We start from the raw sequence: 17,667 nt of genomic DNA, 5'->3' as shown, positions 1-17,667 counted from the left end.
ATTTATGAAGTTGCCTGTTCTGTGGATCTAGCGTTGAGGTGCATGGGCTCAGCTCATGCGCGGGGCGGAACGGTACCCACGGCTCGGTAACGTTCATGCATGTCTTCCTACCTTCTATTTTGGGTCGAGGTCCCTGGTCTTTTCTTCTCGTTCCCCCATAAGTCTCTGGAAGGGTGGAATATTGTATTAATCTTTTCTTTTTTCCTTTCCTCGATAAGTTATGTCTAGGAAAGCTGTGCTAGTAGACTTAGTTATACACGCGGTCCTTTATTAGGATAGCACACCTCCAAAACTCTTCATCTAATTAAATTGTACTAGCCATAGTACTTTCTACCTGTTTTCAACCAAACGTGGAAGGTGTTACAAAAACATTTCTCTAAACCAAGTGGTTGCCTAAAGAGTACTAATGTGGAAGGTGTCAGAACCCCCACCCGGATATACTATGATGAGTCAGCATTACGTATTTAGAGGAGGGATATGCTACCGTATCTCAGTAGCGATTCATCTATCCTTAGCAGATACAATACTATGCCATTATCTCAATATTCTATCCACCAAGTATAGTCACCAACCATTGAATCCGACCGAAGGAGCGCAATACCCGGGAACAAGCAAGAAGCGAACTCAATATCTACACATTCCGTTCCGAAAAAGCGAGGTCGAAACCCAATAATTAAATCCCGCTTGTTGCATGATCAAACAGCACCAGGACACATAATCCCTTGCTACTTCCATCACCTCCCATCGCGCCCACCTAACGCAGCCAATCTAAACCCACTGCTTATTCCCCAAATGCGACACAAAAGCCCCCGCATCCTTCTCCACGGTCGCATTCTCCCAAACGCTCCTCACAGCCCTAACGCTCTCCTCGGGCGTAATCGGGCCCTTGAAATGCGGCGCATACTTTTGCAGCTTCTGCACAAAAGCCATCATTCCCTTCATCTCCTCTTCGCTAACTATACGTCCATGTTAGCTTCAACATCCATCACAAACAAAAAAAAGGAAAAAAACTCACCACCATCATAATGACCCACCTCCACCAACCCCGGACTAATCCCCATAAAAACCACCCCATCCTTCTTATACTGCACACTAAACTTGGCCACGACAAGATTCATAGCCGCCTTTGACGCAGAGTACAGCGCTCCAATATCGATTTCAACCTCGTTGGTTAGATCCAGGTCCGCGACGCCGGATGTTATCGTAACGACCCGTTTAGTGGGCGCAGGGGAGGCGAGGACTAGGGGCAGGAAAGCGTGGAAAAGGTGAATATTGCCGATTACGTTTGTTTGGAAGAGGTCGTGGGCGCAGGTTTCGAGTTCGGTTGGTTTGTTTGCTCTGTGGGGGGTTAGGGGTTAGCCAGCGGGTGGGTGGGGAAGGCAGGGCAAACACACAACTCCCCAATCGCAGTAAACCCATCAAAATACGACACAAGTCCTGCATTCGCAAGCAGCACGTCAACACCGCGATCCCCTACTATCAGCGCTGTGTCGGCGGCGGCTTGTTTGATGCTAGCGTGGTTGCTGAGATCGGCGTGGAGAATATGGATGTTTGAGCGGGTGGGCAGTTCTTGCTTTATCTTCTTCTCGGTCGCGGATTTGTTGCGGACGAGGCCGACGATTAGGTTTTTGGGGTCCGAAGAGAGTTGTTTTGTGAATTCGAACTGTGGGGATGTTTTAGTAGGTGTATGTGTATGTGTATGTGTATGGTATAAATGGGGTGATGGGAACGCACTCCGAGGCCTTTTGATACTCCGGTGATGACGTAGACGGCCATGGTGGGTGCGGGTTGGATTGATCGGATGGGATATGATTTGATTTGATTGAATTGGTGGACGGGTTGGTCGTGGTGTTTGCGAATGAGACGTCAAGATGGTAACCGTAAGTACTTGAAATAGATCAGATGGAATCAAATTCCTTTCTTCAAAATCTCAATCCTATCAAAAGTGTGAAAAGCCCGTGAGAGATACCCACCAAACACCCTTCCATCCCATCTCTTAAATACCCCTCCGCCGCCGCAGTCCCATCCACCACAAACGTCGTGGAAGGCTGAATAATCTGTGTAGTTAGCACCACCGTGCATTGTCCCCACAAGTCTACCATACTTGCCCAACTTCTCTCTTGGCGTGCAGCTTGCATATTGTGCTTGCATGGGTAGTTGAATTAGCGAGTCGTGATACGCCAGAGCAACTCAGACCCGCCGAACTAGTTACCGAAAACTACTAAACCAGGTTTCCTTTAACATGGCCCCCTGATTTACTTACATCTGCACAACTAACACCCCTGTCTGTAAAACCGCACTACCGCATAATCCTATCCCACACATCTCACCTCATCTCATCCACAACTTCCACCAAAGCAAGCACTTCAATCAACGACGCTTACAAAAGCCGTGCTCAGAACGCACGACACAACTCCTTCTCATACGTCCCAACCGTCTTGTAGTTAAACCCCGCGCGGACATAATCTCCCCTTCAACATCCAAAACCGATTCATTGCCCACACAAAGTCTAACTTGCATCACCTGTCGCCATCACCTCTACCAGTACACAGTTAGCGTATAGAAGGATTGTGGATCCAGTAGACATGCCTGCCGTCTGGCATCCATCCGGCCTCTCGGACGAAACCTATGCTGACGAACCCCCCCATCTTTGTAATCTTCTCCCACACACGCATTACCAATCATCACGTGCCCATCAATCCAAGTCATGTACACACAAGCATCAAACTCGAAATCTACCGCAAACAAACCCACCAAAAAAACATATTATTCTCAAAAACCACACAATCTGCTAAACTCCAACTCCACGACATCTAAAAAATCTAAGTTACGCAACGACAATCTACGCAGGATAATGTTCAAACAAAAACCCCGCCGCCATTTCCACATTCCCATCCGTAGCATTCAGCGCAGCAACAGCCTCGTGTCTTTCAAACCCCCAGCACAACCAACTTCTGCACCTCCTCATCCGGCCATGGCGCCCGTGCTGGAGGCAAGTTGGTAACCATGTTGCGAATCTGGTCTGCGGTAACGGCTTGCAACGGGCGCTGCTGTTCCGTTGGCGGTGATGGTAGTGATGGCGGTACCTCACTACGCAAGACCCTGCCCAGCGCCGCCACCCACCCCGTCTGCACAGTCTCAGTATTGAGTTCAAGCTCAGAAACATGTACGAGATCGTCTTCGTAATCCCCGCAGTTGAAGTACTCCCATCCCATGACGCCGCCGAAGCCGTTGCCAACGCCCTTGTACTTGTCGCGTAGCCTAGCGCAATTCTCGCTCAGTTTAGCCAGGGGGATATGCCCGGCGCCGTTGCCGGGGTTGGTAACTACGCCCATGACGACTTTTTCTGGTTTCCAGCCTGCGGCGATGATGGTGTCGTACCACATTGTTGTTCCGGCGTCGCCCCATCCACAGTAGAATTGCGTGTTGTACCAGGAGATTTCCCGGCCGTAGACGCTGCATTCGAGCTCGGGGTAGCTGAAGCCACTGAGATGGGGGAGTGTGGGATGGAGCGGGTTGGGGCTGGGGCCTGAGGCTAACATTGGGCGGGGCGGGCGCAAGTGGGCGGGAATGTTCGGGTCGGGGATGAGAGCTGTAGCGACGGGCGCGAGGGTGATGATGAAGTCCGGGCCAAAGTCTGCTCGTAGACGGGAGATTAGACGCGTTATGGTTGCGAGGGGGACTTCTTCTTCCACGTCGAGATCGAGGCCGGAGAGCTTGTAGACGGATATTATGGCGTGGAGGGATGTGTAGTACGCTTCAAACTGCGCTCCATTAGCTCACATAAGATTGGTTACTCATAACGATATCCTGTACATTCTCATCGTCGCCGCCCAGTCTCTCGAAACTGCCTTTGGCTGCCCCTCCTAGCATGCCCAATACCTTGACCCCGCTCCCCTGTAACCACTCCACCTCCCCCCATAGCTGTGTGTATCTCGCATCATCTGGACGGTGATCGTTCAACGTGATATTCCCCGGACCATCATTCAAATGTATCGCCGCGACGATGACATGCGTGATGCCCGTGTTGTTGGTAAGCAGAGGCAGTAACGAGTGGTAGTTGCCATCTGAGTCGTGGAAAGTCTGGTGATAAACAATCAAACGGGGTCCGGTAGTAGGGGGGAGGAGTTTTGGTGCGGACGAAGTCATGCTTACAGCATATGGTGGGCAAAGTCTACAAGTCAACCTGGTACGTGGACGCGTTCCTGCATCCAGCGTGTGCTTCGTAGGGCTGAAGTGGGGCAGACACGCTACGTCATGACGGCCCTGGAACACGGATGACATTACGAGTCAGATCGTCAGAAAATATTGGGAGACACTTAGTTGGCTGCATTACAAAATATGATGCATGCAAGTGCTAACATTGCCCGACCGGAACGCCACTTGCTGTCCGTTGAGGTACAGCCCTAGACCTTGACTATGTCTGTCCTTGTATCCAGAACAAAAGGGAATGCTGTCACTAATATCTAGTGAACTTCGCAGAACCTACACATTCACTCAATCCATAACATTCGTAGTGTCCTCCAGGGACATTTAGTGATAGCCGTTGCTGTATTCGTGACGCGTGTCACCGTTCATTCCACCAAAGTAAGGGTGTACGACGGTCTGTTTTGCCGAAATGCGGCCAGCAGGGTCATATACAAGGAGCAGATCGAGCAGATCGAGACCGACCTCATCGAGGTTTGTGACAATGTTTGCGACATCCGTCCGACCCCACTTGGGGAAGGACGGCTTGAAGTCGGGGAAAGATGTGACACCAGGCCAGTCCTGCTCATTGGGCGTACCGAGGATACTGGCGAGTGTCAGTGTCATGTATGTGCATGATGAGGCTCAACATACCGGAAGATCTTGAAAATTTCGTCAATTTCAGAGTCGCCGGGGAAGAGAGGCTTGCGCGTGCACATCTCGGCGAAAATGCAGCCTACAGACCACATGTCGACACCAGTAGAGTATTGACGGCCACCGAGCAGAATCTCTGGAGAGCGGTACCACAGCGTAACAACCTGTAAATGTTAGACAGAACCTCCAGTTTTGTGCAAATCGTCATACCTCGTGCGTGTATGTTCTGAGCGGGACACCAAAGGCGCGCGCCAGACCGAAATCCGCCAACTTCAAATTGCAGTCCTTGTCGATCAACAGATTCTGAGGCTTAAGATCGCGATGCAGCACGCGGTGAGCGTGGCAGTACCTGACACCCTGGCACAACTGCATCATGAACTTCTTCACCATCTTGTCGTCCATGACCAGATTCTGACCAGCCAAACCAGAGCCCTCTGGCAACGCCTTGCCTCGTCCACCCTGACTGACGGGCAGCGCCTCCATGTATTTCTTCAGATCCAAATCGAGGAATTCGAAGACGAGGTACAGCTTGTGTCCGTCGGCGTGTACAATATTGAGGAGGCGGACAATGTTCGGGTCGTTCATTTCCTTGAGCAGCGAGATTTCGCGAATGGCAGTCGACGGCACGCCCTCATCTTCGGCTTCCAGGCGGATCTTCTTCAATGCGACAATGCGCTGGTCTTTGGTCGTCAGGTCTCGGGCCTTGTAGACAACTCCGTAAGTTCCTGTTTAGGTTAGTAAGCATGTCATGATGCTGCAGTACCAAAACGAAAGCCTCTTACCTTCTCCGACCTTTTCCAACTTCTGGTAGTTCTCCATTGTGACTGCGGATGCTCAAGACGATAAGCGGTCAAGCGTGTTTAGCTGGGGTGATTAAACTTGTGCTGTTTTGCAGCGAGATCGAGTCGGCTGGGTTTACAGATGCACTGAGATTCTTCCTTTTATACACCTGTCCTCGCAGAGTGCAGTGTGAAGAAGGTGTGCAGTAGTTCAAGGAGAAAGCGGCGTTGGTGTTGTGCCTAGAAATTCAGATAGGGTAAACACCTCGACCGACGCTTGCGGAAACGCGCCAGGCAGGGCCCTGTTGGCGCCAAAAAACGCGAGCTTAGTCACGCTCCTGCTGCATGTCCCCCAACTGCCTTTACCTTTCCCGCCGCGGGGCGACGGTTGCTTGAAAAACATATCCTGCTATCACCATCTGCACGGTTATAATACCAAGTGTGGTGGTTCGGGATGCACCACCTCGATCCTCATGAGCGGCCTCCGGACGGCATCCGCAATGTCTACAAAAAGTACCAAAAGATGGGACTTGAACAACTCAATCAAGACACGGAGATTATCGACATTACAGATTATGCAACTGCGTCATCCAACAGCAATGTACACGTTGTTGAGCAGCACGCGGCCGAGCAACTGACCGCTACTTTCCGCGCCTTCGCCGGTCAAGACGTGGTGGCGCAAGAGCTAGACTTGCCGTCATCGATACCAGTCTACGAGCACGAGGACATGCCAGGTAGGAAAGTCTCTTTGTGCTTGTAATGTTTGCGTTTTCTGCGCTGTCATGGGATTGCATACGGTTCCATTTCAACCTATCCCTGTCAATTAGATGAATTGGTCAGTAGTTTTATCTGAGTATACTTCAAACTGCACATAACTTTTTTTACTGCCTTATTCTTATCTCCAACTCACCTATCACCCCTGATAAATTACTTCAGATTGCAGTACTCCATTTCATTTCCACCACCTTCATTTCTATCCATATCCACATCATCTCCCAGCATCCCCCATCTCCTAAACCACACCTAACCTACCAACAGGCCTACACATCCTCCCCACGCTCCTCCCCCCAGAAATTCAATCCATCCTCCTATCCCGCCTCCTCCACCGCGACCTCTCCAACCCAGCCCACCTAACAAACATCCACACGCACTACAACCTAACCTACCCCCCATCCTCATCCTCATTCTTCACCCTTCCCCAACCTCCCCCCCCCATCGCCTCCCCCTAAACCCCACCATCCACACCCCCTCCCCATCTCCCCCTCCTAACCCGCAAACTCCGCTGGACCACCCTCGGCGGCCAATACAACTGGACCCTAAAACGCTACCCAACCACACCGCCACCCCCTCCTTTCCCCACCGATATAAAAGCCTTGTTAGAAGCTGTTTTCCCGCAAACGCGTGCAGAGGCGGCGATTGTGAATTTGTATTCTCCGAGGGATACGTTGAGTTTGCATCGGGATGTTGCCGAGGACAGTGGGAGGGGGTTGGTGAGTGTGAGTTTGGGGTGTGATGCTGTTTTTGTTGTTGGTGCGGGTAAAGAGAAGGGGGAGGATGGTGGGGAGGAGGGGGAGAAGGTACTAACACTCAGACTCAGGTCGGGAAGTGCATTGTACATGAGTGGCACGTCGCGGTTTGCGTGGCATGGTGTACCCCAGATAGTAGCAGGGACGTGTCCGGCGTATCTGGCAAACTGGCCTAGTGGAAGCACGGATGGACATGGAAAAGCAGAATACGAGGCGTGGAAAGGGTGGATGGCGAATAAACGGGTGAATCTCAATGTAAGACAGATGTGGGATTGAAGATTTTCAAGAAATAAAGTGTTTATTAGGGTATAGCAAACAAACAATCTACGTGTATCAAGCAAAAGGGGGTATGTATACGCAATCACGTGTCCAACGTTTCAACCTTGCACGTTGAGTCTTTTCGCAGCGGGGGAAGAAGCCGAGGGACTATTCCCGCTAGTATTTGCCTGGCTCGCCTGGCACGGCGCTGGTGGGTGCAGCCGTGGCACTACCGGGTACTGCGGATCCCGGCTGAGTCGTGTTGGTGCCAGTCTTCTCCAGACCCTGTGTCTGAAGAGGAGCAGGCTGTGCTGCACCACCAGCGACGTGATCATCAGTCACAGGGCTAGCTGGCGTACTAGCATCAGGCACCTCAGCGGTAACAGTGCCAGCAGCCTGTTTAATAACCTCGTACCACTGAGCTGCGGCCTGCGGTGTGTGCGCCTTGAAAGCAAATTCATGTGTCATGGAAAAGGCACCGCCAATCTTGCCCTTGGACACATCCTTGCCCTTGACATTGAACTTCTGGCCATTGACAGCGCCGATGATACAGTCGGGGAGATACAAGGACATTTCCGGGACTGGGTCCTTAGCCACGTCGTCGTCAGTCTTGTACTCGTGCAGGAACTTTGCCGGCGTGATGACATAGTAGTTTGTGTCGTATGAGCGCATGATCTTGCCCCTCTTCTCGAGCGAACCGGAAATGAGTGGCTGCGTGGCACGGTGGGCTTGATTGGGGAAGCTAATGTCTGCTGCATTGCGTGCTGGAGCCGAAGGGTCGATGAGGATGTTGTTGTTGCGCTGGATGAAGCCGTTCCACTCAAAGTCTACGGGGATGCGTTGAGCGGTGCCCACCATATCTGTGTAGGCAGCTTTAATCTGTTCGGCCTGGGTGTTCATGATTGTCTGGAACTGAGTCATTCCTTGTTGGATTGTTTGGATAATGTGCGCTTCAAATTGCGCAAATGAGTTCTGCACACTGATCAAGTCTTGTCGGTTGTTGTTCTCCTCCTGAACTTGCTTGTGTAGGCGGTGGTTGACTCCACGTGAAATGACATAGGGATCGTCGGTAGCCTTTAGGTTGCCATGGTGAGAGTCAAAGGTCGCCGTGTACTGACCAAGGAGCTCAATGTGCTTTTGTGTTTGTTGACGAGCCTTGTCGACAGCCTTGCTACCCTTGCCAGCTCCCTTTGTAAGCTCCTTACTTTTGTTCTTGATCTCGGTATGCAGACGGTCGAAGATGGGGAGGATGGTGCCTTTAAGCTGCTTGGCTGTTTCGTAATGCTGATTGGAAAGGCCCTGGTTTTGTCAGAAAGGTGTATAGCCGCGCATTGGTTCGACGTACCTGGGTGTTGGATCGCATGTTCTCAAACATGCCTGCAATACCGCCGAGCGATTGGTCGAAGTGGTGACCCTCCTTCAATGGGTCTTTGACAGTCTATCGCATATTAGTAAATTTATCCACAAATTGCGCATTCAGTACCGACCTTTAGAACCCTCTCATACTCTTTGCCGTGTGCGTGGTTTGTCTTCTCTGTCGCGGTAACGTAGTCTTCGAGGTAGGCCACGGCATGCTTCCACGCTTGCAATCGCTCCGCGAATAGCTTTGTGACCTGCGAAATGTTAGAAAGATGACATTTGGTATCTTTCTGGATGGCTTACCTCTGAGGTATCTTCTCCTGGAACGGCGTCGTCGTCTGATCTGTTCGTGGTACTACGCGACGGCATCTCTGTTGTAGGGGAAGCCATTTTTACAAATTATATGTGTAACTCGTTTCTCTGGATAGAGGTGGTGCAACGTAAGTTGGGGGTGTCGCGGGAATTGTTGTTGTGAAGCTTCACGCGCTCTAGCTGAGTTAGGTACGCGATAGCGGGGTCGGTCGATCTTCCGGAAATGAAGCTTGAATAAGTAGGGATAACTGATAGTTTGGTAGTTATCAACTTTGGGGAATCAGGGTCCACGCAAAGGTTAAGGATTAATTTAAGCTATTGCGCTCCATTCTAGATCGAACCCTAGAGAAGCAAGGATGAAGGTCTGGCTGGCCGTATGACATCACCGCTGGCAGCTTTCGTCTAGATCGACGCGGGATCCTTTGAGATCTACGCCGGGACAAGGCTGCGCCACCATTTCGAGGAGATGGCGGAGATGTAGGTTCACGCTGATGACGGAGATGGCCGTATATTCCAAAAACTTTGTCTGCGCAACCCCAGAGTCGAGCGTGATGCATGACTTCATAACACGATTAGTGCAGTGCCTCAGGGGTACTATCTCACTACAACACTCGCCGTATGGAGCTTGAAACACATAAAGAAGCTTGGATTGCTCCTGGCGGTTAGTAGGACTAGTTACCCTCCTTCAGCATTGTACAGCTTATTTTTTCGCGAAGCAAAGTATTTGTCATACGGTGACGCTCTGCACCCGTCCATGGCCTTCCTTTGAAGAATTTCACCGTGGAGAAGCCGCTTCAACGCTCAACGTTATGAAGCCAAAACTTTCATTGGCTCTCTCTAACATTGCACTGCGTCTAGTAGAAGAAGGTGCATGCACAGCCTCCTCGCTACGTTACAGCAGAATGTAACTGGAATGTTCGTTTCCCCAGTATCTAATTGCGGGTAACGTGGATGGCAAGCGAGTGGGCCAGGCAAGCGAGTGGGCCACCCCACCAACTTTTTGCATCTACCTAACTTCAATCAATTATGGCTCCACCAAAACAATCCCAAAACCCTTCTTATGAAGCTGATATACAGCTAGCTATCTCAGCTACTACCCGAAACCAGCTCCAGTCTAATAGAGACGCTGCGCGGACATTTGAAGTCGCCCGAATGACACTCACGCGCCGACGCGCTGGTATACCTGCACGACGCGATTGCCAGCCTAACTCAAGGAAGCTTACCCAGAGAGAAGAGGAGGTGATTATTAGCTATATACTTCACCTAGATCAGCGCGGGTTTGCGCCTACCTACGCAGCTGCACGCGATATGGCTGATAAGCTGCTGGCTGCGCGCGGCGCTGGCCAGGTTGGGCAGAAGTGGCCAGCCAACTTTGTTAAGCGTACAGACAGTCTTCGGACGTGTTTCAACCGAGCGTACGATAGGCAGAGAGCTATGTGTGAGGATGCGACATTAATAAAGAGGTGGTTTAAGCTTGTAGAAGAGATAAAGGCTGAGCAGGGTATCTGCGATGAGGATGTCTACAACTTTGATGAAGCTGGCTTTATGATGGGCAAGATTACAACGCAGCTGGTTATAACAGGATCAGAGAGAAGAGGCCGGCGGAAGAGTATTCAGCCAGGCAATCGCGAGTGGGTAACGCTGATTGCTGCCATCAGCGCTGGTGGCTGGTCAGTGCCACCGTTCCTCATCTTCGCTGGTCAGTACCACCTATCAGCGTGGTATGAGGAGGATATCCCACGCGACTGGGCGATCGCAGTCAGCGATAATGGCTGGACGAATAATGAGCTTGGAGTTGAGTGGCTAAAGCACTTCAACGCTCACACGCAGGCTCGTACTATAGGCGCGCGTCGCCTGCTTATTATTGATGGCCATAGGAGCCACCAATCTCTAGAGTTCCAGGAGCTCTGTAAGGAGAACAATATCCATACGCTCTGTATGCCTCCTCACTCATCTCACCTACTCCAGCCACTTGATGTTGGCTGCTTCTCGCCATTAAAGCGCGCGTATAGCCGTGAGGTGGAGAGCCTCATGCGCAACCACATCAACCACATCACCAAGCTAGAGTTTCTGCCTGCGTTTAAGGCTGCGTTTGATCGAGCGTTCACGCCAGCTAATATCTACTCAGCCTTCCGCGGCGCAGGCCTTGTTCCTCTACAACCAGAGGCTGTTCTATCAAAGCTAGATGTACAGCTGCGTACACCTACTCCTCCAGCAGCTCTACCAGATGCTCCCTGGGTAGCTCAAACGCCGAGCAACGCGCGTGAGCTTGAGGCTCAGTCAAGCCTTATACGTGAGCGCGTGCGCCAGCATAAGAGCTCATCACCAGCTTCGATCATTGAGGCGATTGACCAGCTGAAGAAGGGCGCTGAGGTGATGATGCTGTCTGCTGAGCTGATGCGCGATCGGATCTCTAGTCTTGAGAAGGCTAACAGCGCAGCCTCAGCGCGTAGGCAGCGCTCTAAAAGGCGTATACAGAAGCATGGAGTACTCACAAAGGGAGCTGGAGAGGATATACTAGCTCAAAATGAGGCTGACCAGCAGATTGCTCATGAAGAGCGTCAAGGAGGAGCGCGATCAGGCCTTAGCCAGCGCGCTCAAAGGCGCTGCACCAGGTGCAAGGAGACTGGGCACAACTCGCGCACATGCAACACTAATACTCTTAATATAGAGTAATCTACTGTATCAATATCTAGCAATAATATTATCGCGTTGTTGAGATAAGTCGCTTTGAAGTTACAAAAGTTGGTGGGGTGGCCCACTCGCTTGCCTGGCCCACTCGCTTGCCATCCACGTTATACTCTTATTGCAACTTGTGTTGCCTTTTCTACGAGCGCCTGCTTTGGATGATGAATAACAGAATTGCCAACGATGCTGAGCTTGCAGCGCATGCCAATCCCTTTACCGAACTGACCCAACCAAAACATATATTAGCATCATCTACCACCTGCACGAAGTTCGGTGGTGGTGAAGTTAGCAGATGCAGAGATGGTGGGGTGCATCCTTATCGATAAAGAATAAAAAGTTGCCCTTCGTGACGCAAACCCGCGCTCAATTTCCTAGCAGCAAAGATTCCACCATGTCTTCAGCATTCGGCCCAATAGCAGGTATATACCTTACTTCTATCGCTACGAGTCGCATCTGATGTCTCTTAGAACAACATCAACCCAAGTTCGACCTGGGAATCTGGCACTCGCTTTTCAACTGGGCCAATCTCACCGTCGCCGTGCAAAATCAATGGGGCGGCCCCGACTCCTCAGACAAACGCGACTGGCTCGCAGGCCAAATCTCCGAACTCTTCGCCGCTGAACCCTTGACCGACGCCGAGGATGTGGAAGTCGTGCTCCTGCAAGTCCTCGAGGACGAATTCGGTGTACGGGTAGAAGACGAGACTGAAGTCGCTGTCGCGCGTGAAATTATGAAAATACGCAAGGAAATTGGCGAGGGCAACACTGCGACAGTCGATGCGCTACAGAAGAAATGGGAAGAGAGGAAGGGCAAGGAAGTTGCTACAGGAAGTGTCGACGTAAAAGAGACCAACCAGGAGGGCGAATGGGATAGTGTGGACGAGGAGAGTGATGAGGACGAAGACACGGAAATGGGCGATGCGCCTGCGCTTGTACCTGCAAAGCCCAAGCCAGAGCCAGAGGTCGACGACGACGGCTTTACCAAAGTAGTCGGCAAGAAGAAGAGGTGAAGGGAGTCAGAAGTAATGCATTACCTCGGAACTTACGAGATATAATGAGACCTACTGACTACGATCTGGGTCATGGCCAATCGAGGAAGAATAAGCAACATGTTAAGCACCATGCGACGAGTACATGTTAACCACAACAAGCCACTCAGAATTAATATGAGTACTATACGATACCTGAAGTAACAAGTAGCCAGGTATCGCCTACTCAAACTACCACTACATTGTGTATCTTTGCTGTTGGTGTAACGCGGAGTGTGCCTGAGATCATAATGGCTGATAGATACGCTAATGCGGCAGCGCTGGGCTGGTTGCGGAGCAGCTTGCATGCGCCCCGCCGCACTCGACTGAACCCTTGATTCACCCACCAGCTGTCTTACAGCCAAACATCCTTAGTAACCACTCATACACATTCCCCCTTCCTCTGCGTCCCTTCTGGACTATCGTAGCCATGGATTCCGCCTACGATCATATCCAGGAGGAGAGCTACCCGGAAGATCCCACCAAGCAGTCAAGCAGCGGTGACAGCACCCATCAGGAGACAGCAACCAACTTCAACACGGAGTTCCAAGATGCATACAAGGCCATTTCTAGCAGCCCTTGGGCAGCGCGACTTGGAGGCTTTTTGGGTACAGTGAAGAAGCAGGTAAGCAAGCGCCGTGTGCTTCAAGTCATCGCATGCTGACTGCGCATGACACAGGGTGAGCAATACTACGATACCGCAAGCAAGCAATATGCGCCCTTGACCAAGAACGCCTCTGAAAGCGTATCCAACATTATCAGCCATGCTAGAAAAATATCACTTCAACCCGGCGACGCGTCATCAGCATCCAAGCCCACAAACACCGACAAGGACGCCTCTATAGAGGAAACAAAGGAGGAAATTGAGGCACACCCCGATCGCCCTGAGTCTCTGACCGCAGACATCGTCAAGGAAGCAGAGGGAATCTTATCGCGCTTCCGGTTGGAAGCCACGAAACGTCTCAAGGACGTGGAAAAGGCCGAGGACGCGGCCGACGAAGCGCTCCTCAAGTTCGGCAGCAACATCCGCAACTTCCTGCGCGACGCCGTCACAATCGCACCGCCGGAATCAGGCTCCGAAGCCGACAAAAATGGTGAGGTACTCTTCGAGTCAAAGGACAGCAGCGGCAAGAAGGTCGTTCACGCTACCCGCTTCGACGCCCAATTGCACGTCATCCACTCCACGCTCGACTCTTTCCTCAAAGACCCTGCGAGCCCAGAGTGGGAGAAGTGGCAGGCTGCTTTCGATGTAGACAAGAAGACTGATGCCATTGCAAAGGATCTGGAGAAGCACGAGGAACTGCGGAGCGCCATGGAGAAGTGCGTCCCAGAGAGGGTGGATTACAAGGTTTTTTGGCGCAGATACTATTTCCTGCGCCATGTAATTGAGAGCGAGGAGGCTCGGCGAAGGGAGATGCTCAAGGGTATGTTGAGTCCAAGAAATCTAGCAGGTAGCAATGTAGACTAACTCGCACCAGCATCCACACCCGCCGCCGACGAAGAAGTCGCCTGGGACGAAGACTCCGAGGAAGAAGATGACGACGACGATGAAGAAGAGGAAGAAGATGACGACGACGAAGACGACGACGAAGAAGAAGAAGATTCAGACGAAGAATCAGACGACGACAACGCTACCGTCTCCGCCAAACCCAATACAACTACACCCACATCCACCACCGAACCCCCCAAAGACCTCGCCGCTTCAGTAAAAACTCTCAAGCCCGCAGACACTAAAACACCTGCTGCCGCACAACCCCGCCGTTCAAACGATGAAAAGAGCGTGGCGGATAGCGACGCTAGTTATGATCTTGTGAGTGGGGCGACGAGTCGCGCGCCGGGTAGTCCGCAGGATGGGAAGAAGAAGACGGTTGCTGAGGAGAGTGATGAGGAGGAGGATTGGGAGTAGTTGGGCTGGCTGTTGTGTTTGTGTGTGAATATGAGAGAGGGTCTTTGTGGCCTGAAGCAAGCGTGGCTTTTTTCTTTCTTTGGCGTTTCAATGCGGGAGATTCTTGGTTGATTACGGATGGGAGTGTTTATACCGGACTGCTGGATACGTGAATATGAGATATTGATCGCTATATGGGGATTTTTTGGTATGAGTGATGCTGATCGTGTCTCTTAAAGTGGTATCTTGCTAACTAACAGAACGCCTTTGATGATGCCCATGCCCATGCCTGCCCATGTCCCATGCATATATAGCGAATGCACACATATACATCCTTTACTATACCATCTCATCACCCACCTCCTCCCTCCCCTCCTACACTCACAAACAAACCTCCCTACCTCCCCACAGTACTAGGCGGCGTATCCGGCTCGCTCCCCCTCTCCATCCTCGCAAAACTCGGCTGTTTAAATCCCAACCCCCTCGCGGGCTGCGTAGTCGCCCTTCTGAGCAGCGGACTCGGCGAGGAAACATTATTCCCATGTGTAGCATACATGCCCGGTCTAGACCGCGATCCAGACCGCGGTGTGGAACTGGTGTATGAAGGCGTATTACCACCATCGCGATAGTACGGGCTAGACGCAGACGATGCTGCTCGTCCAAGGGGGTAGGTATCATACTCGAATCTCGATGAACCCTCCACCACCCCTGGAGAACTACGGTCGTAGCGTTGCTCACCCCCGGCGTCGTAGTGGGAGTCGTGGTGAGACTCGTGTAACTCATGTTCCAAATACTGCTCCCCACGTCTCTTAATCGGACTCTCATCATACGGATCAAACCCCACACGCATGCGCGCCTCCCTGCGTACGCGTCTCCTCAGTTCGGCGTCGCCGCCCGCACCGACCGTGCTGCTGGAGTCTGAGAGGAAGAAGTTTAGGAATTCGTCGCTGATGGCGAGGTGGCTTGATTGTTGGAATTGTTGGAGTGCGGTTAGGCGGATTAGCATTTCGAGGAGAGAGAGGGATGTTTTTATCGCGGGGAGTGTTGTTGGTGCTGCAGGGGCGGGTGGGTGGTGGAGGGCGTGCGGGGTGGGTTGGATTTGGTTGGTGGGGGTTGTTTGAGGGGAGGATGGTGTTGTGGGTGTGCTGGGGCGGAGGTTGAGGGTGGAGAAGCGGGTGAGGAGGGACGGGTTGGGGGAGGTTGTTGTTGTTGGGGAGGGGGATAAGGTGGTGGGTTCGAGGTCTTCTTCGGTTTCGGAGAGGTCTGAGTCGCTGGTTGGGTCTTCCGTGTAGACTTCAAAGGCCATCCATTCTAGATCGAGGGTTGCGGGGAGGCGCCATGGGTGTGAATACACTGGTTCTGGATCTAGTTCTGGTGTTGGTGTGTCGAGTACAGACCGCTCCAGGTTTGGTGTTGATTCTCGTCGCAGCTGTTCTTCCAGTTCGCTCTGCTCAGGATCTATATCGTCTTCACCGATGGTGTGCGAGTCATCAGACTCGTAGCCTGTCGGTTCCGCATCCTGTTCCATCATGCGCCGTGGCGGTGTAGCGTGGACGTCTCGCTTCAGCAATAATATGGGATTGTTGCTCTCACCGTCAGCACCGATGTTGAGAATTTTGCCCGTGTCAGCATAGAAGATCTTTGAGACTTCATGAATAGATATTATTTCCCGCACACCCGCTTGCTCAACACCATCGTACGGGCCCGGTTGAGGCTCGCTTTCTTCAAACTCGTGCATGCGGCCGTCATCTAGATCTTCAACAATCAGAAGCTGATAAGCAAACTCTTGCATCAAATTGTCGGAAGGAATGTGGTCGTGGTTGGCCTCATCAGCACGATGACTATCCTGTCCAAATGGTGTGGGGTAGTCGTATACATGATCCAGTGGCACTCTCATGAGTGTGACACGTGCCTTGTGCATGACCTCCTTCCATGTAGTCTCTCGCATGTCTTCTTCATGTGGCCGATTTGCATGGCCGGCAAACAACATGTACATGGACAAGGTAAAGGTTGGTCCGATTTGCTGAGCCCTAGGTCTGGTCGCACAGTACTGCATGTCCCCAGAAGTCAAAAAGGTACTGGCTTGCAGAAGCCTCGATGGCGATACGGTAGGCGGCAGCGTAGTCGAAAGATTAACCCCAGAGGTATTGATAGCCAGAGTGATAAAAGGCACAGAGTCTTCAATACGGTCCAACAACCTCTTCATCTCTTCGATGATAATCTTGAGTTCGACTCGATTTTGCTCTTGTGACTTTGCTTTGGAGCTGCCTCTCTTAGCGAGCTGCTCTTCTGTCACGGCCTTCTCGACACGACTGCCTAGCGTCTGGATTTCCCATCGGAGCGACTTGGTCAGAGTAACGGCGGACTCTAATGTGGTGTTCCCACGTGCCGCTATTAGCTCGATCATGTCGATGGCGGGTGAAATGATTTTGATTTTAGAGTCCAGTTTCTGTTGCAGTCTCGCAATCTCTTGCTTCTCCTGGCCATCCACAGTCTTCATCAGTCGGCCGCACTGTTTGAGCGCATAGTGGCTTGTGATTGCTATGCCGCTTCGGATGGCATAGCTCATCGCCTGCTGCGTGACCTATCATATTGTCAGCTCATTCGACAGATGACGAAAGAGGCGGCTTAAACGTGGTCCGTGGGTTGGGAGTCATAGTATAGTCATCTTACCTTTTGTAATAGTGCATCCATGTTGAAGTATGGTTAGAGCTCAACCTTGAGGGTGTAGGTGAGCGGGGTGTTGGGGTAGAACTGGGAGATAAAGCATGAGGTCGAAGGAATAGGTTGCGAGGAAAAGCAACCGGCAATGTCTATAGTGAGAAACAGAAGGTGATTGTTGCGCTGAAACTCGCAGGGTTCTTTGAGCGTGTTGCTTGCTCTCACTAGGAGAAGCGCGGGCCAATGTTAGGCAGCGAGCGATGGGCGTTGAGTCAGCCCCACTCAGCCGCCAGCCGCCAAAATCGACCCCGCCAAATCCTTGCGTGGGCATCA

At 51.7% G+C, this 17,667-nt stretch overlaps 9 protein-coding genes across 9 annotated transcripts; 4 read left to right on the top strand and 5 right to left on the bottom strand.

Moving 5' to 3' along the window:
- Positions 1–768: 768 nt before the first annotated feature.
- Positions 769–1,776, bottom strand: PtrM4_053700 (FabG, Dehydrogenase with different specificities (related to short-chain alcohol dehydrogenase); the record flags this gene model as incomplete). The annotated part of the gene is made up of 4 exons (XM_001937111.1): positions 769–956; positions 1,016–1,338; positions 1,395–1,663; positions 1,735–1,776. 4 exons carry the CDS (start codon positions 1,774–1,776, stop codon positions 769–771), a joined length of 822 nt encoding a protein of 273 aa, XP_001937146.1.
- Positions 1,777–2,930: 1,154 nt separating this feature from the next.
- On the bottom strand, positions 2,931–4,149 carry PtrM4_053690 (glycoside hydrolase family 18 protein; the record flags this gene model as incomplete). Its single annotated transcript, XM_066105012.1, has 2 exons — positions 2,931–3,764; positions 3,817–4,149. 2 exons carry the CDS (start codon positions 4,147–4,149, stop codon positions 2,931–2,933), a joined length of 1,167 nt encoding a protein of 388 aa, XP_065959576.1.
- Positions 4,150–4,533: 384 nt separating this feature from the next.
- Positions 4,534–5,658, bottom strand: PtrM4_053680 (SPS1, Serine-threonine protein kinase; the record flags this gene model as incomplete). The annotated part of the gene is made up of 4 exons (XM_001937109.2): positions 4,534–4,792; positions 4,840–5,003; positions 5,050–5,564; positions 5,622–5,658. 4 exons carry the CDS (start codon positions 5,656–5,658, stop codon positions 4,534–4,536), a joined length of 975 nt encoding a protein of 324 aa, XP_001937144.1.
- A 414-nt stretch (positions 5,659–6,072) lies between these two features.
- On the top strand, positions 6,073–6,378 carry PtrM4_053670 (uncharacterized protein; the record flags this gene model as incomplete). Its single annotated transcript, XM_066105011.1, has 1 exon — positions 6,073–6,378. One exon carries the CDS (start codon positions 6,073–6,075, stop codon positions 6,376–6,378), a length of 306 nt encoding a protein of 101 aa, XP_065959575.1.
- Positions 6,379–7,579: 1,201 nt separating this feature from the next.
- On the bottom strand, positions 7,580–9,151 carry PtrM4_053660 (PH domain containing protein; the record flags this gene model as incomplete). The annotated part of the gene is made up of 4 exons (XM_001937107.1): positions 7,580–8,701; positions 8,748–8,840; positions 8,890–9,015; positions 9,065–9,151. 4 exons carry the CDS (start codon positions 9,149–9,151, stop codon positions 7,580–7,582), a joined length of 1,428 nt encoding a protein of 475 aa, XP_001937142.1.
- Positions 9,152–10,099: 948 nt separating this feature from the next.
- On the top strand, positions 10,100–11,749 carry PtrM4_053650 (uncharacterized protein; the record flags this gene model as incomplete). Its single annotated transcript, XM_066105010.1, has 1 exon — positions 10,100–11,749. One exon carries the CDS (start codon positions 10,100–10,102, stop codon positions 11,747–11,749), a length of 1,650 nt encoding a protein of 549 aa, XP_065959574.1.
- A 403-nt stretch (positions 11,750–12,152) lies between these two features.
- On the top strand, positions 12,153–12,770 carry PtrM4_053640 (pre-rRNA-processing protein TSR2; the record flags this gene model as incomplete). The annotated part of the gene is made up of 2 exons (XM_001937106.2): positions 12,153–12,180; positions 12,229–12,770. 2 exons carry the CDS (start codon positions 12,153–12,155, stop codon positions 12,768–12,770), a joined length of 570 nt encoding a protein of 189 aa, XP_001937141.1.
- A 448-nt stretch (positions 12,771–13,218) lies between these two features.
- PtrM4_053630 (ROM1, RhoGEF, Guanine nucleotide exchange factor for Rho-Rac-Cdc42 GTPase) lies at positions 13,219–14,251 on the top strand (the record flags this gene model as incomplete). The annotated part of the gene is made up of 4 exons (XM_066105009.1): positions 13,219–13,413; positions 13,468–13,730; positions 13,809–14,212; positions 14,244–14,251. 4 exons carry the CDS (start codon positions 13,219–13,221, stop codon positions 14,249–14,251), a joined length of 870 nt encoding a protein of 289 aa, XP_065959573.1.
- Positions 14,252–15,070: 819 nt separating this feature from the next.
- Positions 15,071–17,367, bottom strand: PtrM4_053620 (Periplasmic protein TonB; the record flags this gene model as incomplete). The annotated part of the gene is made up of 2 exons (XM_066105008.1): positions 15,071–17,257; positions 17,347–17,367. The coding sequence occupies 2 exons, from the start codon at positions 17,365–17,367 to the stop codon at positions 15,071–15,073; spliced, it is 2,208 nt and encodes a 735-aa protein (XP_065959572.1).
- Between the last annotated feature and the right edge of the window lie 300 nt (positions 17,368–17,667).

This window comes from Pyrenophora tritici-repentis, chromosome 10 (assembly GCF_003171515.1).
Source record: "Pyrenophora tritici-repentis strain M4 chromosome 10, whole genome shotgun sequence".
NCBI classification, from domain to species: Eukaryota; Fungi; Ascomycota; class Dothideomycetes; order Pleosporales; family Pleosporaceae; genus Pyrenophora; species Pyrenophora tritici-repentis.
Note: the sequence above shows the minus strand (reverse complement) of the source record. Positions and strands in the feature narration are given on the sequence as shown.